This window comes from Lissotriton helveticus, chromosome 1_1 (assembly GCF_964261635.1).
Source record: "Lissotriton helveticus chromosome 1_1, aLisHel1.1, whole genome shotgun sequence".
Lineage (NCBI taxonomy): Eukaryota > Metazoa > Chordata > Amphibia > Caudata > Salamandridae > Lissotriton > Lissotriton helveticus.
In genome coordinates, this window is record NC_136057.1 from 412,837,685 (window position 1) to 412,864,803 (window position 27,119).

A 27,119-nucleotide genomic window follows, 5' to 3' on the forward strand; every position below is an offset into this window, starting at 1 on the left:
GTTGACGAAGGGGGTAGGGCGGTCCTCATACTCCTAGACCTATCGGCTGCATTTGACACCGTGAATCACATGGTGTTAGTGCAACGGCTGAAGGATATAGGGGTTGAGGACACTGCCCTCTCCCTGCTCACCTCCTTTCTGGAGGGGAGAGAGCAAAGGCTGGTTTGGGATGGACTGAAGTCCAAGAGTTTCCATCTTCCCTGCGGTGTCCCACAGGGATCATCCCTATCCCCCATACTTTTCAACATATATGTCACCCAGTTAGCAAGGCTCATCAAAAGACATGGTTTCGTGTTGGTATCCTACGCTGATGACTCACAGCTTGTTATCTCCATTGGTAAACAGCCTGAGGTCACAGCTGCTAAATTCCACGCTTGCATATCTGAGATCATGGTCTGGATGAACCACAATTTTCTGAAGATCAACACAGACAAAACGGAGGTGATAGAATTTGGAGGGGGACTCCCCGTATGGAACAACTCATGGTGGCCAGTTGAGGCTGGGAAATGCCCAGTCCCGGTCTCTAAGGTTAGGAACTTGGGGGTCATTTTTGATAAGCTAAACTTCTCAGCTCAGGTTAATAGCCTGACATCGTCATGTTTCTTTCTCCTAAAAACTTTAATAACGATTTTCCCATTCATCTCGCAGGATCTACAGAAAACGGTGATGGTGAGCCTTTTTTTCTCCAAATTAGACTACTGCAACGCCTTGTTCATGGGCATAGACAGAATGCAGATGGGAAAGCTTCAGTCCCTTCAGAATGCAGCAGCCAGGTTGCTTCTGAAAATTCCGAGGGGCTGCCCCACCTCATCAGGTATTAAATCATTGCACTGGCTACCAGTATGGCTACAAGTACAGCAGCGGGTTGACTTCAAGGCCTTGTGCTTGGTTCATAAGGCACTTTATGGAGGGGGTGCCGATGAAGTTTCCAAGCTATTCACGCCTTATGCTCCCCCTCGCTTTAGATATCCACCAATTTAGGACTTCTTAAAACCTTCAGAGTCAAACGAGCCAGATGGGGAGGTAGGACACTATCCAACAGAGCAGCACATCTGTGGAACAGACTACCTCTGGACATGAGATTTCAAACAAACACAAGGCTGTTTAGGAAGAGTCTGAAGACGCTGCTTTTTGTAACTTAGGCTGGCTCAGGTTGTAGCTTTCAGGATTTGGATTCACACACATTAGCGCCAAGACGCCACGGCAATCGAGCGCTTTACAAACATTAAAAATAGAAATAGAAAGTACTTCAATTGCTGTTGGGCAGCAAAGAAGGAAGTGCTGCTCTATTGTTACAGCTTTTACAAGTTCATGAACATCTCATCAAAAATTAATCTATTTCCCCAATTTACTATATTTTCTTTTTGGAAACAAATACAACATATACATCAGAAGTCTTGAGCATGTGAAGCATGGACAATCTTTAAGGCAAAAGGTAGAAACCAATACCTATTCAAGCAGATCTACAACCCTGAATATTAATCTACCATTTGGACCCACAATTATTGTGTTTGGTTAGAAATTGGGTTAATGATTGAAGGGGTTGGAAGCTCCAGTCAGGCACCAACCACAATCCTTGTCAGGGTAACGTACAAATGTCACTAAATTAACCTGCACATATCCCTCTGGCAGCTTGGCACAAAGCAGTAAAGTTTACCTTAGAGGCAATGTGTAATGTATTTATGCAGCACACAAATAGTAATAAAGTTAAAACACAAGAAAAATCCCAAACAAATTTAGAAAATTAGAGTATATGTTAATAAATAAAATGATGCCACAACAAAAATATTCAATTTCAAAGCTTTAAGTGAAAAGAGTGCATAAAGGCCCCTCACGTTCATCTGGCAGTGCTAGAGCGGGGAAGTCCAAGGTCAGGCCAATCAAAATTGAGTGTGGGTTGGATACAGGGACCAAGTTAGTCAGTGGCGGCGGCTCCACTATGGCGGACAAGAATCAATCCCCCTGCCATCAGCCTCAAACATTGAAAAATAAAACTATAATAAAACAGGTTTATTATCGTTTTCTTTTTCAACTTCAGTGCCAAGGTCTTGGGGGGCATGGGTCCTGTGCTCGCTTTGCCACTGGATTCAGGCTAGCCTGGCTGATAAGGGGTCCCAGGAGGCTTGGTTCCAGTCCAGGGAGGAGCTGGCTGGGCAATTCTTGCTGGACTGTTACCATGGGAAGCAGGGTCAAGTCTGATTTGCATGTGGCTGGGTCCAAACTGGAATTGCGTGGCCAGCAAGAAATGATGGATTTAATCCGAATTTGGGACTGGGGGTGAGTGTTTGATTTGTTCACCATTCCATCCATCATCTGTTATTTCTGCACTTTTAGAGAGTTGGTATTTACTTTTCATAACCATTTGTGCCTGCAGCCTGTGTGCTGGGTCACATGACTCATTAGATTGGCAGTTGGCCTTTGTGTATTCCTCCCAGGCAGTGAGACAAAGGGGAACTAGGTGTTGGTAGATTGGCCATACTCCAGGATGAATGGGGAAAGCCATTCTCTGGCCCACTTACATTTGAAAGAAGCTACCTCAGCACACACACAAACCTGCACACCATTTTTGTTACCCTAGACCTCTTGGCGCCTAGTCAGAGAGGAAGGACATTCCAGAAACATCTGAGAGAAAGAGGACCCTAGAAGTTTCAACCACTTGAAAGCTGGGATCTGGTATAAAAACAGGGCCCTCAGACCCACTCTTCAATTCATTCATTGACTTGTAGAGGACACTCAGAAGGCCTGCCTTGTACTTCAGAGAAATGTCTGCTGCGTGAGGCTTGCTTTGTACTTCAGGGGACAGCAATGCTGCTCCCAGTAGACTGCCCTGCTGTTTGACTGGTTTGCTGCTTGAACCCAGGAATACCAGAGTGACTACAAGGGCAAGTCTGCTCTCCTCCTGTTCCGAGCTACAGGGATCCAAAAAGCTCCAACTTTTTTAATCCTGTACCTGGACCCTGCCTGAAGTGAGTCCTACTCTCTAAATGATGCCTAGCCAGTTTTGAAAAACCTGGCTGTGGTGCCAAAGGTGCCCAAACAGTCAAAACCCCAAACGCTGTATTTAAATAATTTTCAGCCACAAAGTGCTCTGAGAACCACCAGGAGATCGGGACCTACCAATTCGTCAATCTACCCAAGGTGCATCACCTGTCTGATATTAATTTGCGGTAGCTCCAGCTACTTCTTCTCCACACTAGCAAATCCGGTTTAGCAGCTCCTTGCAGAGGAGGCTCCCAACATTGTGGAGCCCTCATTGCCTACAGCCTGCAGCTTTGTCCCCCTGGAGATTTTCCAATACTAAAATAAGTAACAAATTCTAAACCTTGAAATCTTCACTACAACTTCACTCAGTGACTCCCTGACTACAACGCATCCTCATCGGACACCGTTGGCTGCCTTGCGCACTGTTGAACTTTCCATTCTCAGATCTTTTTCGCAACAATTTCTTCTTCGAAGTGCATGGATAAGCTGAGACTGGGCACTATCCACCTCTTATGTCCAAACTGCGCTCTATCTCAGTCAGCCATATTTTACATTTTATCCTGGTCTTGTTCAAATAGATATCCACGGTTTGCATTCATATGATAGGCCCTATTTTCTACTAATAACAAATTAATAATTCCAGTTTTACTGGCTGGATTTTTGTTGTTTTGGTGTCAAATTTATTAATTTCTCAATTTTTCTAAATTGGTGTCATTTTTTGTTTTTTTTGTTTGTTTTTACTTCATGATGGTTTATGTGCTGCATAAATACTTAACTAACACAGTGCCTCCAAGTAAACCCTGACCTCTTTTGTGTCCAGTTATCAGAGGGTTAAGCACAGGTTAAATTAGTGACTTTTGTGGTTTACCCAGACAAGGATTGCGGTCGTTGCTTGAGACCCCCCTTAATCAAAAACTCAATTTCCAACAATATGAGACAATATATGGAACAGAAGCTAGATAATTTATCATACTATTGCACGGTCACAAGATGAATGATATAAAATACTTTACAAACAAGGTTCAAGTTATTGGTGAAAACGCTTTGCAGATCTTAAGAGCACAAAATGAATAGGTATTAATCTTAGGACGGGAGGGACAATTCTATTGAACTGTAAGGGAGAAGAAATCAGAATAAATGCAAAGAAGCAAAACGGTTCCTGGTTCGTAATGTGACATCAGTTGAATGAAGACTGAAATAGTTGCAAATTCAAGGTCAACATTTACATTATTTCCTAGGAAAATATCATATGGTAAGACATTTAAAGCAGATTTTCAGGAGGTTTGGTTTTCACAGATGTTAATACCGATGGATACAGTTATTAAATTGCAAATACAGTTGGTTGTCACAGTTCAGAATTTAATTTTGAAGCTAGGTATGCCATGGGTATATTTAATCTGAATAAAGTGCAGTTGTGGCAAGGGTAGAATCCTGCGAGACAGTAATAGTGAGTAATAGGATTTAGGAAAACATTTCAGGAGGTACAACTGGTAACTTGGATGTATTCACTGAATTATTCATCACATTCTTTTAAAACACAAGTTACTAATGTTCCTTTTGCTGTGAGACAGGAAGCTGAAGAACAGCAATTGATTTGAGATTGCAAGTGTAACAGAAGGATTAACCACCCATTGGTTGTTGCCCAACAGGCACAGGAACAAGTTCCCTTTAACCAGAGCAGAGGTGACTGTTGGTCAGGTTTGGGGGAGTGGGGGGTTATGGGCTACAGTGGTATAGACTTGTCCTGCATACCACCCAATATTGCTACACAGAATATAGGCCTTTTCCAGCATTTATTGTTCCTTTTACACGCATTTCACTTTAAATTGATCCCTCTGGCTTAGCCTCATCAGTATTCTAAAGATCAACAGATCAACACGTTTTACTGCTAGGCCGTGCAAAGCATTTCCACAATAATATCTTAACAGGAGTAAACTGAAATGATTATGAAGCATTTTAGATATAACCAAAGAAAAGGAACGAATAGTAAAATATAATTAACTGCAATATCACTTTCGATTCATTAATATTTGAGGCCTGCTTCCAAAAAACAATATCTAGAGTGCAACATCTCAACTCCCACAATATTGTCTAGGTAAATGTAGATGTGTTATTCTTTGATTTATATCGGAGTAAGTTGAATATATATATATATATATATATATATATATATATATATATATATATATATATATATATATATATATATATATATATATTGAAACACGAACGCTGCCTGTTCTGTCGAACGCTTTGTTGACGGGTGCCTCCTTCGTGCAAGCAGCATGCACGTAATAAATTGCCACAATTGGTCCCCCCATAAGGAACCGTCACGGAGCACACTTGGGGGTTCTGAAATTCTTTATTGCACACAGCATGACGCGTTTCGTCATTTCGACTTCCTCAGATGCTGTTGGGAAATGCAAAAAGGTTTCTGTTTTTCTCAGTTATTTAAAAAGCCTAGGTTGGGCTCCTCCCACCCAGTGTTTGGCCTGAAGAGAAAGCATTGATCTTTTGGCCACCATCTTGAAGTGTCTGTTTCTTCCGTTATTCCATTTGTTTATATTGTTCATTGCGATGTTGGTTCTTTCCGATAAGCTCACAATTCTCGCTTGGAAAAGAAACTTGCCTCTCAGATGCTATCATGTCACTGGGTGGTTTGTGAGCCACATAATCCGCTTTTCTCCCCACACGTCTGCCGCTTCAGATATTCTATGTCTGGGAAAGCCGGTTTGAGTAATCGGTTGTCCATTGTGTCGTCCCAATCCATCTTGGCAGACACTGTCCATCATAGCGGCGGTTCTGGCAGAATATATCCTAAGATTGAAACACGAACGCTGCCTGTTCTGTCGAACGCTTTGTTGACGGGTGCCTCCTTCGTGCAAGCAGCATGCACGTAATAAATTGCCACAATTGGTCCCCCCATAAGGAACCGTCACGGAGCACACTTGGGGGTTCTGAAATTCTTTATTGCACACAGCATGACGCGTTTCGTCATTTCGACTTCCTCAGATGCTGTTGGGAAATGCAAAAAGGTTTCTGTTTTTCTCAGTTCTTTAAAAAGCCTAGGTTGGGCTCCTCCCACCCAGTGTTTGGCCTGAAGAGAAAGCATTGATCTTTTGGCCACCATCTTGAAGTGTCTGTTTCTTCCGTTATTCCATTTGTTTATATTGTTCATTGCGATGTTGGTTCTTTCCGATCAGCTCACAATTCTCGCTTGGAAAAGAAACTTGCCTCTCAGATGCTATCATGTCACTGGGTGGTTTGTGAGCCACATAATCCGCTTTTCTCCCCACACGTCTGCCGCTTCAGATATTCTATGTCTGGGAAAGCCGGTTTGAGTAATCGGTTGTCCATTGTGTCGTCACAATCCATCTTGGCAGACACTGTCCATCATAGCGGCGGTTCTGGCAGAATATATCCTAAGATTGAAACACGAACGCTGCCTGTTCTGTCGAACGCTTTGTTGACGGGTGCCTCCTTCGTGCAAGCAGCATGCACGTAATAAATTGCCACAATTGGTCCCCCCATAAGGAACCGTCACGGAGCACACTTGGGGGTTCTGAAATTCTTTATTGCACACAGCATGACGCGTTTCGTCATTTCGACTTCCTCAGATGCTGTTGGGAAATGCAAAAAGGTTTCTGTTTTTCTCAGTTCTTTAAAAAGCCTAGGTTGGGCTCCTCCCACCCAGTGTTTGGCCTGAAGAGAAAGCATTGATCTTTTGGCCACCATCTTGAAGTGTCTGTTTCTTCCGTTATTCCATTTGTTTATATTGTTCATTGCGATGTTGGTTCTTTCCGATAAGCTCACAATTCTCGCTTGGAAAAGAAACTTGCCTCTCAGATGCTATCATGTCACTGGGTGGTTTGTGAGCCACATAATCCGCTTTTCTCCCCACAAGTCTGCCGCTTCAGATATTCTATGTCTGGGAAAGCCGGTTTGAGTAATCGGTTGTCCATTGTGTCGTCACAATCCATCGTGACGACACAATGGACAACCGATTACTCAAACCGGCTTTCCCAGACATAGAATATCTGAAGCGGCAGACGTGTGGGGAGAAAAGCGGATTATGTGGCTCACAAACCACCCAGTGACATGATAGCATCTGAGAGGCAAGTTTCTTTTCCAAGCGAGAATTGTGAGCTTATCGGAAAGAACCAACATCGCAATGAACAATATAAACAAATGGAATAACGGAAGAAACAGACACTTCAAGATGGTGGCCAAAAGATCAATGCTTTCTCTTCAGGCCAAACACTGGGTGGGAGGAGCCCAACCTAGGCTTTTTAAAGAACTGAGAAAAACAGAAACCTTTTTGCATTTCCCAACAGCATCTGAGGAAGTCGAAATGGCGAAACGCGTCATGCTGTGTGCAATAAAGAATTTCAGAACCCCCAAGTGTGCTCCGTGACGGTTCCTTATGGGGGGACCAATTGTGGCAATTTATTACGTGCATGCTGCTTGCACGAAGGAGGCACCCGTCAACAAAGCGTTCGACAGAACAGGCAGCGTTCGTGTTTCAATCTTAGGATATATTCTGCCAGAACCGCCGCTATGATGGACAGTGTCTGCCAAGATGGATTGTGACGACACAATGGACAACCGATTACTCAAACCGGCTTTCCCAGACATAGAATATCTGAAGCGGCAGACGTGTGGGGAGAAAAGCGGATTATGTGGCTCACAAACCACCCAGTGACATGATAGCATCTGAGAGGCAAGTTTCTTTTCCAAGCGAGAATTGTGAGCTTATCGGAAAGAACCAACATCGCAATGAACAATATAAACAAATGGAATAACGGAAGAAACAGACACTTCAAGATGGTGGCCAAAAGATCAATGCTTTCTCTTCAGGCCAAACACTGGGTGGGAGGAGCCCAACCTAGGCTTTTTAAAGAACTGAGAAAAACAGAAACCTTTTTGCATTTCCCAACAGCATCTGAGGAAGTCGAAATGACGAAACGCGTCATGCTGTGTGCAATAAAGAATTTCAGAACCCCCAAGTGTGCTCCGTGACGGTTCCTTATGGGGGGACCAATTGTGGCAATATATATATATATATATATTCACTGAAAAAACCATAGGTTATAGACCATATATAGTTAGGAATTAGCATTTAGAAAACCTTATTTTACTCACACAAAACCATTGAAATTCCATATATAGTTAGTTGTACTAACTATATATCGCGCACCCGCAATCCACTGCTGATGATGTCACATATTACATCATTCATGACATGGTCAGTGACATCACTGATGACATCACTGATGACATCTCAAATGACATCACTGATGACATCACTGATGACAACATCCAGTGACTGTATGTTTCTTTAAAGTTAAAATATGTCTTATATATTGAAGAATGAGTGGATGTATAAGTGTCTGGATGATGTATTTAGTAGGTGCATGACTGACTGTATAAGTGAGTGATTAAATGTGTCTCACTGAGTGCATGGGTTAGTGACTAAACTGTTTTAAATTGTGCACCATTGTGTCTGTTGTTTTGTAATCTGATGCATGTGTTGATCATTAGCTATATGACTAACTATATGGGTTATTGATTAGTTGGCCAAGTATTTGTATGGGAGACTGAGTGTGTGTGTGGGTGGCTGGGAGGTGTATGACTCTGTGCATAGATGTGTGAGCAGTTGATTCACTAGATGTATGGGTTCAAAAGTGCATGTGGAAACAGCTGTATGGGCGGTTTACTGTGTGCATGAGTGTATTGGTGAGTGAATGGATATCTCAGTGCTACATGTCAAAGTAAGTACATATGTAAAACACAGTACATGTGGTAGTTGACATATATAAATAACTGTGCATAAGAGCCAGTGAATGTGTGAGTGGCTGTATGGATTATTGTGAACTTGTATCAGGGATTGTATAACAGAGTAAATATGTGTTATTATATGTTTCAATAAGTAAGGTGTGTTTAACTATATAGTTTTCGGAAATGGAGGTGTGATTGATTCTTTGCAAGACTGATTAGGTGTGTGAGTAACTCCATGGATGAGTGACAGTCTGTGAGTGTCTGTTTACACTGAGTGTATCTACGTTTTTATTAGAGTCTGAAGAGGTTCATCGTATCATCACATGAATGATGTCATGAGTAATGTGAAATGAGATGTCATCAGTGATGTCATCAGTGATGTCATTTGAGATGTCATCAGTGATGTCATCAGTGATGTCACTGACCATGTCATGAATGATGTAATATGTGACATCATCAGCAGTGGATTGCGGGTGCGCGATATATAGTTAGTACAACTAACTATATATGGAATTTCAATGGTTTTGTGTGAGTAAAATAAGGTTTTTTAAATGCTAATTCCTAACTATATATGGTCTATAACCTATGGTTTTTTCAGTGAATTTTCAAGGTTTTGTAAATGCTAATTCCTAACTATATATGGTCTATAACCTATGGTTTTTTCAGTGAATTTCATAGGTTTTTTAATAGCAAATCTTTATAAAAATAATACATTTTAAATCTAATTTTATATTTTATAATTTTTTTATTTTTTTTTAATATTATTTTTAGTGCGCTCCCGGGGCGCGGACAGGTGAACGCACGGGTAAGCGCAATCTTGCGGCGCGCCCCGGGGCGCGTACTAATGCGCGTCCCGGAAGCGCTATTGCCGAGAACGAAAACAACATCGTGACGTATCGCGTAGCCGCCACGCCTTGCGTCATAAGACACGTATCGCGTAGCCGCGAGATGCGTCTTATGACGCACCGCGTAAGCGCACCCGGAAGCGCATACGATCGCGCAACGTAAGCGCCCCGATGCGCTTACGATACACGCCCGGGACGCGCCCCGGGGCGCGTAGCGTAAGCGCGTCAAACCATGTGACTTTAAAATAACACTTTTCATTGGTTCAGAACTTTTTTTTTTCCAAATTGTGTGAAACCCACCCATTTCTCTCACTATTGCTTTGTACTTGGAGAGAGCAAGAGCTGTTGTGTCTACTCTATCTCCTACTTTTCTGATCTCCAGCAATGGCTGCAAGAGAGTCATCCAGCAGTGATTCAGAGGGATTTTTAGATGAGGACCCTCCTCAGCAAAAGAAAAAAACCCATTTCATCTGGAAATTTTACGAAATCCCAGAAGGACAGAAAAAAGTCAACGCTCCCAAAGTAACATGCAAAATATGTGGGAGTAGTTTATCCAGAGGCAATCCTCTGAAAAAATATAGTTTTGGGAATGCTAATTTGATCCGGCATGTGAAAAGAAGACACCCTAACAACTTTGCCAGGGAGAGTGTCAGAGAGCTGGCACGGAATGTACCCACAGATGGCGGCAGCACCTCCACTGGTGAAGCAACACCTTCGGGACCACCCCGTGGAAGAATGGTTCCTAACATTCAGCCGGTGTTTGCGGGCATCAAATTTTTGTGCAAAGAGTGTGACGAACTGCTCTGCTATGGGGAGCAGAGTGTTGAACTGATTGCCCTAAAGAAACAGCAACACCGCTGCTCTTCCAGTCCCTAAATGTTCAAATTTTTTTGCTCCTGTTGAGCAGTTTTGGAATCCTTGTTTTTGTTTTTCCCTTGAAAAAAATCCAAAAAAAATATAAAATTGTTTTAAAAAGTCTAAAAAAATATAAAACAACAAAAACAAAAAAAAATATATAAAACAACAAAATCAAAAAAAAAGTTCTTTTCAGAACTACCTCCAATTTTTAAAAAGAAGCTTTATTTTTTTAAAAGTCTGTCATTTTTAATCTCCATGGTACGCTCCCCCGTACGCTCCCCGGTGCGCGTACCGGGCGCTCACCCCCGCGAAAATCGAATTTTTTTTTATTTATTTTTTCACCCGCGGGAGCCTTTTATGGCCCCCACATGAAACCTAGGGGGTCAGGGGGTGTGTACCCTGCCCCCTCTTGCTCATTTCCCCCTTTGATTTTTGCCACCTCTTGTGTCTCAATCCTACCGAGACACAAGATGGCGGCCGCTGCGGACTGTTTCGAATGTTTACAGACACCAGAGAACCAATCAGCTTGCCGTGCGCAAGTCGCGTGGCGCGCCTGAAGCGCTCCCCGGTACGCGTACCGGGGAGCGCTCCAGGCGCGGCTCTAGATATATATCTTTTTTTGAACGTTAATTTCTCAAAATCCACTGTAGCACATATATTGAGACCTACAAAAGGCACATCGGGCTACCAGTCCCTACAATTTTGCCAAGTTTCGTGCAAATCCATTCAGCCGTTCGGGCTAAAAGTGAGGCCAACCGCCCTATGGAAAACTCAATGTTAAAAACACGTTTTGGGACCCCCCTTTTTTCTCGGCCCCCCCTGGACGAACACCCCCCAAATTTTCAGGGGCTGCTCAGAAACAAAATGTTCCATTTTCCAGAAAATTTCATCCAATTCCGTCCACAAACGCCAAAGTTATTAGACATAGAATTTTCAAAAATCCCATAGGGAAAAAATCCTAACTATATATACCTACTGGCGACCGCCAGTAGGTAATATATATATAGAGAGAGAGAGATATATATATATATATATCTCAAGGTACATGGAAGTGGAGCCAAGAGGAGGACATCAGTACTTCTCTGTATATCCTTACTTTGGTAGTAGGATAGTAGTCTATATCCTACACTCCACTATTAAACTCATGCTCATCAATGCACACTCTAATCATCCATGCTTCTGACATTACTGACACCATCACAGAACACAACCTAAATACATTCTTCATCTCAAACATGGATCGCAACAATATCTACACATACTAAATGTTCAACCATTGGCAGGGTACAGCATTCAACACAAACCACACCCAAGTTAAGTAGAGGGACTACTAGCCATCATCCACAAGTCCTGCCAGAATGTGAGCTTCTCACTTACCACCCTTCACTTTCAGCACATAGAATAGCCTCTTTCACTCTGATCCACAGATTTCTCCAGATTCAACAAGAACTTTACAGAAGAAACCTTAGACCTCATCAGCTGTACCTCCATTCAGCACACAGATGCCAAATTCCTCAGAGTTTACCTTCCTGCTGATACTGGCAAAAAGACAATGGAGGAATCCCTAGACCTACTTCTCGATGTCATCTAGACATTGAGTAGCCCATCAACTAAGCCATCAGTGTCATCCTTACCTCATTGAGTAGCACATCACCTAAAGCACCAGTTACATCCTTGACCTCATCCTGATGGCATCACCTCAAACTATGCAAGAATTTAGTTACGTGGTGGGATATGTTCAAGGGACAAGGTATGTTATGGCAAAGTTGTCACCTATGTCTCTGTAGAATGACGAATGAATATATCATGGTACTGTAGCAATTATTCAGATGGGTGTTCTTGTACCATAGAAAAGCACAATGGCTGTGTAGAAGATGAAGCATTGGGAAAGGGTGGTCATGGGTTATTGAAGTGTTACCAAATAGGTACTTCCTATTTGGTAACACTTCAATAACCCATGACCACCCTTTCCCAAAGGGACTACCTTGAGACTACCTTGGAGCTGCGCAATGAACAGCCAAGTGAGAATGATTCTGTGTTTAGGCAGGAGAGTGCCGTTTCCTCAAGGTCTTTGAGAACTAGGTAAATGTATGTGGGTCTTTTGGGAATTTGCATGACTAAGAAGAGTAATTGAGGTTTGTTTGTTGGGTGCCACCATGTGTGTTGAAAAACTAGAGAGGAAATGTGTGCTATGTCTACGTCAGAGAGGTCTTAGAGGACAATCTACTATGGTTTCCTTTAGCATAGCCCAACTTGCTCGATTGAAAGATAGATTAACCTGATGGTATACATAGCACTGTGGATTTGCTAGTGCTAACTGACTACTTTAATAAGAGGCCAAAGGTATTATTGGTGGATAACATTAACACTTGTATATTTCTTGGCAATTCATTTTTAGAAGTGAGTGGATGGTAAAAGGACTAGTGGGTGACAACAGCATTCAGTCTACTGTAAAATATAGATTGTAATGGCCTGCTAGACTGACTTAATATATTTCATAAGGAATGATTCATTTAGACCAGACAGGGAGGAGTAGGAAGGGTGAAGTCAGGAACACGGATTGTATCATGCAATGAATAGTCAGACATCCCCCCGCCCCCATTCAGGAAGATGGGAGGACAAAAGAGTCATGGGAAAGGCAGTGGCCAATGGGTCTTAACCATGAGGTTTGAGGTAGTCTGTCACTGGTGTCCGGACGCCTGTCCTACTGTGGCTCTGCAAACTGAGCCAAGTACAGCATCCAAAATTGACTTATGGTAGTGAGGGTGAGCAGTCACAAGCTTTTAATGGAAGTAGGGTACTAAATACTACATATTTCAATTAACATGTACAGGTCCGTGACAGTGGATGCGATCTCATGTAGGTATTCTATCCATCCCACCTCCTCTGCTTCCACTTAGATGATATCCCTAGGTTTTAGGGTCCCTTCCATCTAACTTTAAGGCTAATCAGGAGCAGCCTGAATCAGGTTGGTTACCCACATTTAAAACATGCACTCCATTTTCAGCTTACCACTTCTCAAGTTATGAGAGTTCACAGGTCCTTTCCACTGCCACCACACACCCAGAACACTTCTGAGCACTCAAGAGGTGTGGGGAAATGGCGAGTCCTAACTAGAGTTTGTCCGAGCCTGGCACAAGCCAAATTTAGAAACATGTCTGCCCAGCCTTGCCTATAGAGGTTGTGGTGCTGGGTTCTGTATGAATGTGGCATCAGTAATCTTAATGGTGTGGCAGCACCCTAGCAGGTGCAGTCTGTTTGTTGAGCAGTCAGTCCTGAAGGGTTGTAGTTCTGACAAACCCAAAGGGAAAGTGCACTCCAATGGGGTCCTCAGCAATAGACAGATGCAGCCCTGACTGTCCCTTCTGTGGTCACACAATTGCAGCTTTAACCAAGGTCTTAGTCACTCAGTGTTGCGGTTTCCCACCAGAAACTGAAGTGAGTTGAGGCTAGGGACACAGGCAGAAGTGTCCCTTGTGCAGTCTGCTCATTCCTGGGTGACCCACTGCCACCAGGGACACACTGGCCTTCACTCTTTCCCGGACAGTTGCTCTTCCTGCAGGGTTAGGCAGGCTCCTTCCCTCTTCACCCCACGTATAGAACTGGAAGCATTTGCAAAAAACTCAGAGCATGCAAAGTGAACAAAAAGACAAGACTGTTCTAAGACTCTGGTGCTGGCAAGTAGTCTGAGAGTGGGTCTGTGGGCAAAGGTGTAAAAACTTGGCAGAGGAGTTTAGAAGTGGTTGGGGGAAATTAGTGCGGTCTGTGAAGGATGGCAGAAAGGGTTTGATAAACTGAGGTGGCTGAAGTCAGGAAAATTGTTAATGGCTATGAAATGGGTCAAAGGGCTAAGCCATCAGCAAAGTGGAGCTCACGATCATAAGAAGCCGCCCATGCGTAGAATAGGGGGTGAAGGAGGTTCCAGATAGCCCAAAGAGGGATTCTGTGTGGACACTCCCACCCCTCATCTTTGCACCGACATTCCATGTGCATACATGTACAGTGGGTATTGATGAAGCGAGGTTTGAAACAAAGATTTTTGTATACCCCTTGTGAAGTTGCTTCTCCATAACAGTAACATTAATTAATTGTGTGGTTTTGAAATTAACCAACATAGAATAGAATGCACATAAACAAACACACATGGGATACTAATTTGCATGTATTGCGAACCATAATTTACTAATTGTGTAATGTTATGTTTAATCTGTGCGCATTTGTTATAATCTAATCGAAAATTGTATGAATGTGCTTTTTGTTGGTTTTATTGTGGCCTAAATGATGGAGAATGGGGAGTAAGATATGCTTGTGTTGCTTAAAATGCTAGGCAATGACTAATTGGGATATCTTAGAATGGGGGGGGGGGTAAACCGAAGGGCTTTATTACTAAAATTAAAGTTTATTTGTGTTTGTTTCTATAATAGTTCCCAATTGCGGCCAATGTGGCACACCAAAATGGAAGCTGACGGCGACTCAGAGTTTGCGATGATGTGCGCATGTGTGACAGAACTCGAGGAGAGGGTGACCAGCCTGTGCCTGTGCAGAATGGGGCAAGGACAGTGTGGCCTGGCTATTAGAATGAATGACAACTTTTTTGAATGTCAGCATTGTGAACATGTGAATCGGGCGTCGAATATCAAATTAAAGGACACAAGCGGAAGAGGAATGCTATGAACAATAGAAACCTTATTTTCTAAATTATAACGATGACTGTGGAAATTGAACAATAAGGTGATGAGGTTATGCTCATTCACCCCTCAAATCGACCAATCCGGACAGTCTATTACCCCAAAGTGACAAGTTAAGGAAAAAGGGTATAAAAGAGGACGTTTGGAAGTATGAAAAAAGCTTGCTTTTAGATTTTATCTTTGCACCCCGACATGCTACCGGACTGCGAATCCTTTTTCTATGGCGCAAGGACTTTGGAATTTTTCTGAACTTTAACTTTTGAATGGGTGTGGAGTCCTATGGGAAGTGAACATCGAGAAAGAAAGAGTTGTTCTTTGGGAACTATTCTGTTCTTATGCGGATGTTCGTGTTCCGAAATCTTGGTAATATAACTTTTTGTTTATTTTCCAAACTATTATGCTAATAAATATAAATGTTTTGAATTATAAAAACTTTTCTTTCCTAGGTTATTGATGTTTAATTGACTTAATTAGGGTTAATAAAATATAGGTCATGCTAGGAGATTAAGTTTCTAAATAAAAATTAAATAAATGGAGAATTAAGCTGGTCTTGTTGTCCTTTAGGAAACTTTTACTAGCAGATCCATTGACAAATAATGGTGGTGTGTTTTAAAAGTTTCTTAAATCAAACCATGGTAATAGATGTAAAACTGCAGATGTATATAATGTATAAAAATGTAGTACTGATTTAGACACTCGCTATAATCCAGCAGCTCTCCTTTGGTCTTCACCGAATCCTCAGAGCAGGGTAAATGTGTGTATGAGTGACTTTCAGTGTTATGGGCCCCACTGATGAGTAATGTATGGGTAGCTCTCTGGTATAAGGTGATGGTTTTACAGATAATTTTGGAGCCGCAGTGCATCAGTATGCAGCAAGTGCGTAGTAGTAAGACTTATTGTGTGGTGAATGTCTAAGTGCATGGACCAGTGGGATGCATTTTGAACAGTGTGATGGAGAGCAGATACAGCAGCCCTACACAGCAGGTGTGTATTGACTGAATGCCTGTGGATGGAGGGTGGAGACCCAGAACTGAAGTGATGGAGATTGGAGAAAAAGGTACCCAAAGAAATTCCATGACTCCTTTTTAGTAAAGACTACTCAGTTCTGTAGGTCACAAGAAAAGAGGTAACAAAATGTTTATTTAGTGTCATATTTCTTACAATATTAGTAAAGTCACTGAATAAAAATTGTGAGTTTCTTTTCTTCTTTATGTTTGATGCCTATATTTCTCTCTCAAGTTTACTGGGAAAATTCATTCATATTCTAATGACAATCACTTCAAGTATAGTCCCATTCCTTTGCTTGTGGCTTCTCGATGGAATATTTCCTCTGATGGGCCAACAGAGTAGGGCTCGTTGAAGGAAGGACTTTATACAATCTACCCTATTTTGAGTAAAACCTGGTTGTAAGGGATAGAAAAAAATAATGCCCCCCTCTTTGAGAGTTTATGAAAAACAATGTTTTTGAAAAGTTTGCTGGCCGACCATTTATGGACGACAGTACTGGCCTTCAAATGTTTTGTGCGTAGGCAGAGGTCCCTCAGCATGGAGGAGACATTGCCCTCTGCCATCTTAAATCAGTGAACTCAGTCCTGAAAACTCTAAATCAAGCCCTTAGCTTTTCTTCTCCCTTCTGTCATGAGATTGAAATGAAGCCTCTCAATTAAACGGTGTGGGTCACTACATAAGGGACAATATGCAAATATTTCTATTTTCATAAAATCACTCTAAATATTAAATGGCTTTATCTCACTGGGATACAATATTTTCAGTTCTGTTTGCTTTCACAATTCATTATTTTCAGGTATTTTATAGACTGGTTTGTTTAATTGAACGGCACCAGTCTTAATTCCAGAATGCACTTATGGTATCTGAACACCTTTATGTGCAGCAAATAAAACCTTTTGGTAATCCTAAAGCTGTCCCTGGTACATTCCCATGGCTTAGTGAGTAAGACTAAATACATAACTTTAACAGAGTAAGCAGATTTCACTAGTCTTGCAAAGGTTCGACTCATCTTCATCAATAGTCACCGCTGCAGGTAAGCATAAAGGAGAAGGAGTATTTGTGGGGCACGGGACAGCTCCATAAAGGGCCTCTTAAATAGCTAGGTCTTGGTCCATCGTGTAATGGAGTGGCATTCTGTGTCATGTCTGTCAAAATAACTTTTAAACATTTGGGACCTATACTTTGGCACCTGCATCTAAGTCAGTAAAAGCAAAATCACAAGTTTGTGACTATAAAAGTGCTCATCATTCCGAGGAAAACCCTTTTTTGAGTTGGTAAATCTTTTAAGTTGTAAAAGTACTTTTGCAATTCTTTCCAAATTATAAATTGGAGGATTACTGAAAGGGGTTTCCCCCCTCCTCTTTCCAATTCATAAATGAATTTGATCGTTTGTGCCTGCAAAACAAGTTACTTACCTTCGGTAACAATATATCAGTAGGAAACATAAGTTAGTTATAGATTCCTTACCTTAGAATTACCCCCAGGCGTGAGACTGGATCCGGAAAGTTTTTAGTCAGCAGTACCCCTGTGCGTCAGAAGGTGGTGTTGGTTGACTCTGCGTTAGTCTTCCGTATCATGGTCGCCGGAATGACGTTGCAGTAGCTACATAGACGCTGCCCTCGTGCATTGACATCAGTTCTGTACACTACTTTCCATGCCAGAAGCACAGAGCCATGCTAGGGCCCTGAAAGGAAGTCCTTAACCCTAGAAGTCAGTTCGCAGAACGGTGGGGTGGTAAGGAATCTATAACCTATGTTTCTTACAGATATATTGTTACCAAAGGTAAGTAACTTGTTCATCTGAAAGAAACGGTTATAGATTACTTACCTTAGAATAGATACTCCAGCAATGCCAACCCCAGAGGTGGGTCTGCGAACCAAGTTCACACCAGAAAGTCCTGTAGAACAGAATGGCCAAAGCCGCCGTCTCTCCGGACTTGACTTTCCAGGCAGTAGTGTTTGGTGAATGTGTCAGCGATACCCACACAGCTGCCTAAAAGATGTAATTTAGAGGTTCTCCTCATCCCAAAGCAGTAGTAACTGCCGTCGCTCTAGTGGAATGGGCACGCAGCCCCACTGGAGGCTCCGTCTTAGCCAAAGAATAGCAGGCTTTGTTGCACAGAACGACCCACCTGGAGATGGTCCATTTGTGTACAGCCCGACCTTTCTTAGCGCCCACGTAACCAATAAAGAGCTTGTTGTCCACCCGGATTTGTTTGGTGCGATCCAAGTAGAAGGAAAGCGCACGTTTTGGATCCAGACGATGGAGCCTCTATTCCTCTTTCAAAGGATGCGGAGGTGGAAAGAAGGTGAGTAAAGTGATGGTTAGGCCAATGTGGAAAGAAGTAACCACCTTGGGAAGAAAGAAAGTTCTAGTTCTAAGGATGACCTTGTCCTGATGGACAGCCAGAAAGGGAGGCTGCGTGCAGAGGTGATGGTCACCAGAAAGGCAGGTTTCAGAGTGAGAAGTCTGAGAGGACAGTTATGTAGCGGCTCAAACAGAGTGGACATAAGATAGGTAAGAACCAAGCTCAAGTCCCACTGAGGCATTACGAAGGGAACAGGAGGAAAAAGATGAGAAATGCCCTTAAGGAATCTACTACAACAGGGGACTTGAAAAAAGAAGGCTGATCAGGAAGCCTAAGGAAGGCTGAAATGGCTATTAAGAGTGCCCAGAGCAGAGCCCTGCTGGGCCAAAGAAAGGAGGAATAAAAGAATCTCAGAAAGAGGGGCGGAAAGGGGATCCGCAGCCTTTGCTGTGCACCATGCCACAAATTTGTTCCATCTGCAGGCATATACCGTCTTAGTGGAGGGACGCCTGGCTGCAAAGATAACATCTCAGACTTCGGGAGGCAGGTCAAATGACGTTAACTGCCGCCTCTTAATCTCCACGCACGGAGGTGGAGGCTGGATAGGTTCGGGTGGAGGACAGTCCCCTGCTGCTGCGACAGAAGAAGAGGCAGTCGGATCGGAGGATCGATGGCCATGTTGAGCAGCTCGGAACACCAGACTCTTCGTGCCCAATCCGGAACCACAAGAATGACTTGGGCCTGGTCATGCTTGATCTTCTTCAGCACTCTGGGCAGAAGTGTTATAGGCAGAAAGGCGTATAGAAGACTGCACCTCCAATTGCGACGAAAAGCGTCACCTAGCGAGTGCCGCCTTTGAAATTCCAACGAGCAGAAATGCTGACATTACGCGTTCTCTACGGTGGCGAATAGATCTAACCAAGGATCTCCCCACTGTTGAAAGAGACTTTGCGCCACCTCCGAGTGAAGATGACATTTGTGATCCATCATGAACCTGTGACTGAGTTTGTCTGCCCTAGCGTTCAGAGAACCTGCTAGATGTTGAACCATCAGGGATATGCCCTGATGTTCCAGCCATGTCCAGAGATGGAGAGGCTCTTAACATAGGGTCCACGACCCCTCCCAGCCTGGTTTGTTGCAGTACCACATGGCGTTGGTGTTGTCTGTGAAGACCTGCACTACTCTTTCACGAACAGAGTGAAGGAAAGCTTTGAGTGCAAAACAAATTGCCCGAAGCTCCAGAAGGTTGATATGGAGCCCAGACTCCGCAGGAGACCAGAGGTCTCTGATCGCCACCTCCCTCATGTGGCCGCCCCATCACAGAAGTGATGCATTGGTCACCACTGTGAATTCTGGTTGAGGAAGGAAGAGGGATCAGCTGTCGACCCATTCCTGGTTCGTGAGCCATCACTGCAGTTGGCGTGCAGTGCCCTCCGAGTTCTGGACGCAATCGGACAGGTTCCCCTGATTATGTGCCACTGGAATTCAGGTACCACTGCAGAGCCCGCATGTGCCATCTGGCATGATCCACCAGAAGGATGCAAGAGGCCCTCAGGCTCAGATGCCCGAGGGTCATCCTGACCGAAACCCAGGATAGAGGCTGAAACATCAGAATCATAACCCCAATATCCAAGACTCGCTGTTTGGGAGGATAGACCCAAAACTGTTTTGTGTCCAGAACCGCTCAGCTGAAAAGGAGCTTTTGAGAGGGAGACAGTTGTGACTTCGGCACGTTGATGGAGTACCCCAGCGAATGCAGGAGCTCGGCCGTAGTCTGGAGGTGGGAGACAACTGCCTGGGACGAGCCCGCCTTCAGCAACCAGTCGTCGGGATAGGGTAAGACTGGAACCCCTGTTCTACGCAGATGAGCTGCGACTACCGCTATCACCTTCGTGAACACCTGAGGGGTACTGGTAAGGCCAAAGGGAGCACGGTAAACTTAAAATGTTCATGGCCTACCGTGAACCGCAGGCAACGCCGGTGGGCTGGCAAGACAGGGATGTGAAAATGAGCGACCTGCAAGTCCGACGCTACCATCCAGTTTCCAGGATCGAGGGCAGACAGGACCTGCACCAGAGTCAACATTTTGAACTTCTCCTCCCGGAGGAAGTGATTGACGTTCCAGAGATCCAAGATAGAACGCAGGCCCTTGTCCTTCTTGGGCACCAGAAAGTAGTGGGAATAGCAACCACAACTTACTTTTGGGGCAGGAACTCATTTGATGGCTCCCTTGGCCAAGAGAGCAGTAACTTCCTGCTGGAGAAGGGCCAGATGATCCCCCGACATTCAATGGTACATGGTGGCATGGCTGGAGAGGTAGTCTCGAAAGGGAGGTAGTGGCCCCTTCGGACTATCTGCAAAACTCACCTGTGACATGATGGTACTCCAGTGGGGGAGATCATGGCAAATCCTGCCACCCACTGGCATGTGATGGGCCTGAAAGGTCAGACTAGGAGGGATTGGAGGCAGCTGCAGAGGGGGTTGTGGTAGACTGGCCCACCAGATGGCCCCCAGAACCACGGCGGCGTTTCCCATGTTCCCGGCCACGGTGGTGTGGAACAGCTTGCGCCAGCCTGTGGCCCTGGAAGGAACGTGGTGGGGCACCCCTTCTGTAGCCATGAATGGGGTGAAAAGCATACAGTACAGGGCATGTGGTGTAGAGGCCCAAGGACTTGGCCCTAGCCCGAGAGTCCTTGAAGCGCTCTAGCGCACTTTCTGCTTTGTCGCCGAACAGATGACGGCCATCAAAGGGCATGTCCATCAGGGTGTTCTGGACATCCCCAATAAAGCAAGTCCACCTCAACCAGGCCTAGCAATGAAGGGTTACCGACTTTGAAATTGTCCTACCCAGCGAGTCGGCGGTGTCCAGTCCACAGCGGATGGTAAACTTCGCTGCGTCTATACCCTCTGCAACTGCACTGGAGAGTATGACCCGGGCCTCCTCCAGGCACTGGGGCAGAACTTGGGAATAACGGCCCAACAGACATGTGGTGTTTATCGCCCGCTGTACCAAGCTGGAGGAAGAAAACATCTTCTTCCCAAGTTGGTCCAGCTTTTTGGATTCCCTATCAGGTGGAGCGTTAGGGAATGCACCTTTGGATGTCAAGGCTTGGAATACCAAGCTCTCCGGGGTGGGGTGTTTGGAGAGGAGAGTGGAGTCGCCAGGGCCGAAGCGGTGGCATCCGGCAATCATCCTATTCACAGGAGCCCCTGTGTTGGGCCTGGACCAGGTGCCCTAAAGGATGTCGGTTAGGGCTTCATTGAACAGCAGCAGGGGCTCTGAAGAGCTTGCTGCCGACTGAAGCACCTCTGTCAGGAGGTTATCCCTGACTGCCACCGTAGGTAGCTCGAGGTGGAGAGCCACTGGTGCCCTACGCACCACCACTGTGTAGGACGCTCCCTCCTCCGTTGCCACGGTAGGAGGAGACAACATGCCAAGGTCAGGGGAGGTATCCAGACCACTGGTATCCCCCAGTTCCTCTCTCCAGTCTGGATCATAATCCAACTGGTTGGTCAAAGGTCTCCACAGACCCTCCCCAGTCTTCCTCACCCTCCTGCTGCTCACAATCTGTCTGGCAAGCGCCAGGGTGGAACAGGCACAAATGTACCCATCTGCAGTGGATCTGGCATCGATCGATCGATCGATGCCGGTCCGGCTCCTTGTCGACATCGGGCGGAAGCCGGGGTCGCTGCCGGCTGTGTGTCCAGCCGGTGCCGGCTACAGACGTGGTGCCAGTGGAATCGGCACAGGTGTTAAGAGGTCGACCGGCAACGATCGGATCCTGGCTTCGATCCAAGGGGGCCCTAGGCCTTCGACGCCGGTGGCTTCAGCCTCGGAACCACAGGCCCGCCTTGGATCGAGGCCAAAATCCGGATCGACGCCGGTGGACCTCGTAACACCTGTGCCGATTCCACAGCACCACATCTGTAGCCGGCGCCGGCTGGATCCATCCAAATCCGCAGGGTTGAGCTGACCAAAGATGGCATGCATCACTTCGTAGAATTGACAAAGCTGGGCTGGAGTCACTCCCGGTCCCGGGAAGGGAGGGAAGGCCGGAGTCAGCCCTGTAGGCTCTGAACACGGAGCCACGATAGGGCACCACCCGCACCCTTCGTCGCATCGTCCGATGGACGAGGGGAAGTTGAAGAGGGACGATGCTTCTTCGACGACTTCTTATGCTTCCACTTACCTGACCCAGAGTGCAAAGACTTGGCAGAGGAGTGATTATGGCTCTCCGCGATCACTCCCTCGACCTCAAATGCGACCAGGACCTCGAGCGACGCGGAGCAGACTGCAGGGCCTCGAGTAGCTTTCAGGACCGCTCCCGCAAAGACTTCGGGGCCATGGTTCAGCAGTTGGAGCACGACTTGGGGTAATGGTTGCGCTCCAGGCAGTAGAGGCACATGCAGTGCGGATCCATCACCATCAGTCAGCTACAGTAACCGCAGGCCTTGAAGCCGGGCATCCCTTGTGCACCAGGAGACGATGGCCAAAAAACGAAGTGAATAAAAGTCGAGAAAAAGTAAGTTAAAAAGTGACTGGAGGTACCACTCTCTGGATCTGCTCTTGCTGGTGTGGAAAAAGAAAGACCAGACGTCCGCGCACGAGGGCGGTGTCTATGTAGCTACCACAATGTCAATCCGGTGACCACGATGACAAACACTGAGTCGACAGACACCACCTTCCGACGCAAAGGGGTACTGCTGACAAAAACTTTCCGGATCCAGTCTGAAGTCTCGGGGTAATTCTAAGGTAAGGAATCTATAACTGTTTCTTTCAGATATTATGGTTGCAAAACAATTGATAAGTAGATGACCCCCGAGTTGGGGTGGTAACCAGTTCGCAAAGGGGCAGGGATCTCCGTAGGTCCCTTTTCCCTTTGGAAATCATGTTGGCTGGTTTGGTGGTGGAGGGGTTGAGAAGGGGAGCGTTTTCAAAAGCCTCTGTGATTACAGCCAATTAGAGCATCGCAAATAGTTAAGCAAGTCATCATACTACACCCTCCAATTCAGTATTTTATTAACTGACCAAACAGTAAATAGGTCTGTTTGCAAAACACTATACCATTCGCAAAAAGTGTGCATGGAATTGGAAATCACTTTATGCAAATAGAATACATCTGGACCCTAACTTTCATAAAGAGATGGCTGTGAATTGTGAACATCCTTTGTTTGCAGTTCTACCTGGTGTAAGTACCTGCTGAAAATGGCATAAGGTATAATAAAACTAAATCTAAGCGGTTTAGACTGCAGCAGTGTGATATTGAAGTTCCTCTGCTATGTGATGCAGGCCAAGTTGTACACACTCTACATTTAGCAAGCCACTAGGCGAATGAAATTTATTTTCAAGTTATTTGAAAGGTCACCAGCAATACAATATATCACTTCTGCTGTTTAGCCAGCTGCAGGGTAAATATTGACATTTATTTTCTACTAGCCAGGGTGATCAGCAGTCACAAATTATTAGGTTTATTTGCAATTTGTAGGTTAATTTTTAATTTGCATGGCTGCTGACCTAATTGTACATGCCTGTTTTGCTAGCAACTGAACAGATAGTACAAACCCCCTGCTATTTAGCTAGTGGCCAGGTAAGTGGATTTTCCTAGTTATTTGTACGGCTGCTGGCAAAACAGTGTAGAAACTACTATTTGGCCAGTGGCCAAGGAAATAGTGACGTTTTTCTGCTATTTCAAGCAGAATTTAGTTATTTATTTTTGCCTGCAATTCGGGTTCCCGGCTAGAAGGCAATTTATATCCTGTGTTTTCTACATTGTCAAACTCTTAGTGACATTGTAATATTGTAGCTGTGTAAAACTTAAATCCTTGGCAAAGTGCATATTTATTCTAGTCGTCTTCACAAATAATGCATAGACCCCCTGAAGGTTAGCCATTTGAAGAAAATAAAATCAGTAATAAAACATTCAGTAATTTATTTTTAATTAAACATTTTTATTGCAAGTTTTCATTACAAGCTTGCGGCAGCCATGCTCAGGTGGCAGGATGTCTTTATCCTTTCTATTTTTGAGGAACATGCTTGCAATAGAAAAAGAAACATTACCACTGCACCAGCATGCCAAGATCATAACTATTGCCTTTGCCAATGCTCGTTTTTATTAGCCATTACTTTGTGGCATTTTCCAAAGCACGGTTGGCTGAAGTCAAGTCTTATCAATTGTTTCTAAAAGCTGCTACACTATCATGGGGTTAACTCAGACGAGCCCCAGCGGTAACCCTTGTAAATTTATTTTTTATTTTCCCACTTTCTGGCTCAAACACATCAGATCTGTACCTCACCTACAGTAGTCAAGTGCAATGCATTTGGCAAATTTGGAGCTTGAGTTTCAGTATTCAAATAATATTCTCCACTCACCTTCGGCTTTGCTGCCCCATCCAGTTACTACGCACATAGTTGAGGGTGCTACAACCATGTTTTTGTTGGGCAGACAGATCTCTCTAACATAGTCATTGTACACCAATGGCTCATTTAATTGTATCAGCGCGATGTCATAATCAAAGTTTTTCGCATCAAATTCTTCATGAAGGAAATATGCAAGCGCGTGCCTCACCTGCAGAAAGATAAAGTTCACAATGACATATTAAAAGGCATTCATAATGCACCTCGGTTTCCCATCCAAGTTTTGCTCAAAGAAAGGCAGTCTGAAACCTAAGTGGTGAGAGACATTCATCTGTGGTAAGAGTCATGACTTTATGAACGCTGGCCCTTGGGATTCATCATGAGATGCCCACCGTGCCCGCACATGGCCAGGTGTGGTCCTGCCGCTAAGCCGTCAAACACTCCTTACCACTGGTAGCGCACCTTGTCCCAGCCCCACACACTGCATACGCCTTGTGCTCGTAGGTCTGCCACAGCTGTCCTATACAGGTCAAGCACCAGACAGCAGGGCTGAAGACGGAGCCTGCAGTGATGTGGATCACAGAAGGTTAGCCACAAATAATAAAAAATCACTGTTTACGCTCTTTGCTGCCTCCTGTGTGCAGGCGGTTGAGGGGTAGGGGGGGGTTTGGACATGTCAGGGGGAAGGCATCTGAAGCAGAAATAGTGAGGCATCAAAAGCATAAATAGGGATGAATTTCTGCATAAAATAAATGTAATTGGAGGCAGAATTAGTAAAAAAAAAATGCTGTTCACGCTAGTCTCCTCCGGTGCGCATGCTGGTGGGGTAACGAGAGGCGGAGGGGGTGGTTTGACATGGGTTGTCAGGGTGAAGGCAGCAGAGTTAAAACGTATTGTGCATAAAAAGAGTTGGTCATAGGAGCCACAACTAAGTGTGTAGTAAAAAACAAATGAAGCCATCTTTAAACGCACGCAGGCAGGGAACGCAGCAAGCTTTAAATGCATGCACTCAGCCAGGCAAAGTAAACGGTATGGAGCATTACTAAAAAAAAAACAAATTACAAACCACCAAAAGGATGGGGATGAGTAGTTAAGCAACGGGAAACTGATAAGAGAGACACAGAAAAGAGAACAGGCTACCACCAATAGGAACTGAGGAAAGGAAACTGGTAAGCACAAGGACCAATAAGAACTAAAGGAGGCATGTAAGTCCCTTTAAAGATATGTTAAAAACAATAGATTTCGGGGGCGTGGCTTGGATGGCGAGGAGGACAGGCGCCTAAGTCCGGAGCTTCCACCACCCTGAGCGAACTAACGGCGATTGCAGCGGCGAAACAGCCCATAGCGAGGAAATATATAAAGGAGAAGGTGTCTGAAGCTGCGAGGCACACAAGAGGCAGCCGAGTATATCAGGGAAAGCAACAAGAACTAAGAAAACTGAAGAAACTTAAACCAGAGAGGGAAGGTGAGGAGGAGCACAAGATAGCGGCGTGCGGAATGGAGGGAGCAGCCCACTAGAAACAAAGCGAGCACGGAGTAGTGGGGCAAGAGCCGGAGAACAGAGCCAAAGTGGCACACCCGGAGCAGCAGAGGTGAGCGGGCAAAACAAGCAGTTTCCAACGCCGCTCCACTCCATCGCCGCGACGGGGAGGGAAGCCAGACAAGCGAAACCGACAGCGCGCCCATTTAAGCCAAACGAACGGCGAGGTGCTGGAGCAGAGACACAAGTCAGGCGCTGACACAAACCCACGAGCCCACAGCAGAGCAGAGCACCCACGGGATGCAGCCGTAGCTGACAGGACTTGGGTTGACTAGTAGCAGCGGGCGAACGGGCACAAAACGAAAACCAACAAGCAACGAGGCGAGCAGGTACGTGGCAAGTGCCGGGCAGCGGCGAAGCGTGGATGCCCAGTAACCCCACAACACCTGGTGAACCCGCAACTAAAACAGTGACCCCTGTACCTTTCCGAGCCAAGACCCAGCCCCACTCGGCAAACAGCACTGGAACGCACAGAGAGGGCGGCCATCTTGGTGGAGGACCGCACAGACGGGGGAAGCAGGCAAGCGGCGAACGCCAAGTGAGGCACAAAGCGCGGAGGTCCGAGACCTAAGAACCCATACAGCAACCAAGCAAATCCGTAATCGCACCTTGGGAGGAGCATCATCTGATCTTTGCCAACTCTCAAAACACCGCTGAAACGAAACCGGATTACCGGGGGGGCGGACATCTTGGTGGGGAACACCGGGCGAACGCCGGGTGAGACAGAGCGGCGGACATCTTGGTGGAGAACACCGGG

At 45.1% G+C, this 27,119-nt stretch overlaps 1 protein-coding gene across 1 annotated transcript in view; it reads right to left on the bottom strand.

Annotated features, from left to right (window-relative positions):
- The window catches only part of OVCH1 (ovochymase 1), a 1,371,455-nt gene that overhangs the window by 584,596 nt on the left and 759,740 nt on the right, over positions 1-27,119 (bottom strand). Inside the window, exon 18 of the mRNA XM_078673763.1 lies at positions 24,838-25,033. Coding sequence (XP_078529889.1) covers positions 24,838-25,033 — 196 coding nt within the window. The remainder of the gene's footprint in view (positions 1-24,837; positions 25,034-27,119) is intronic.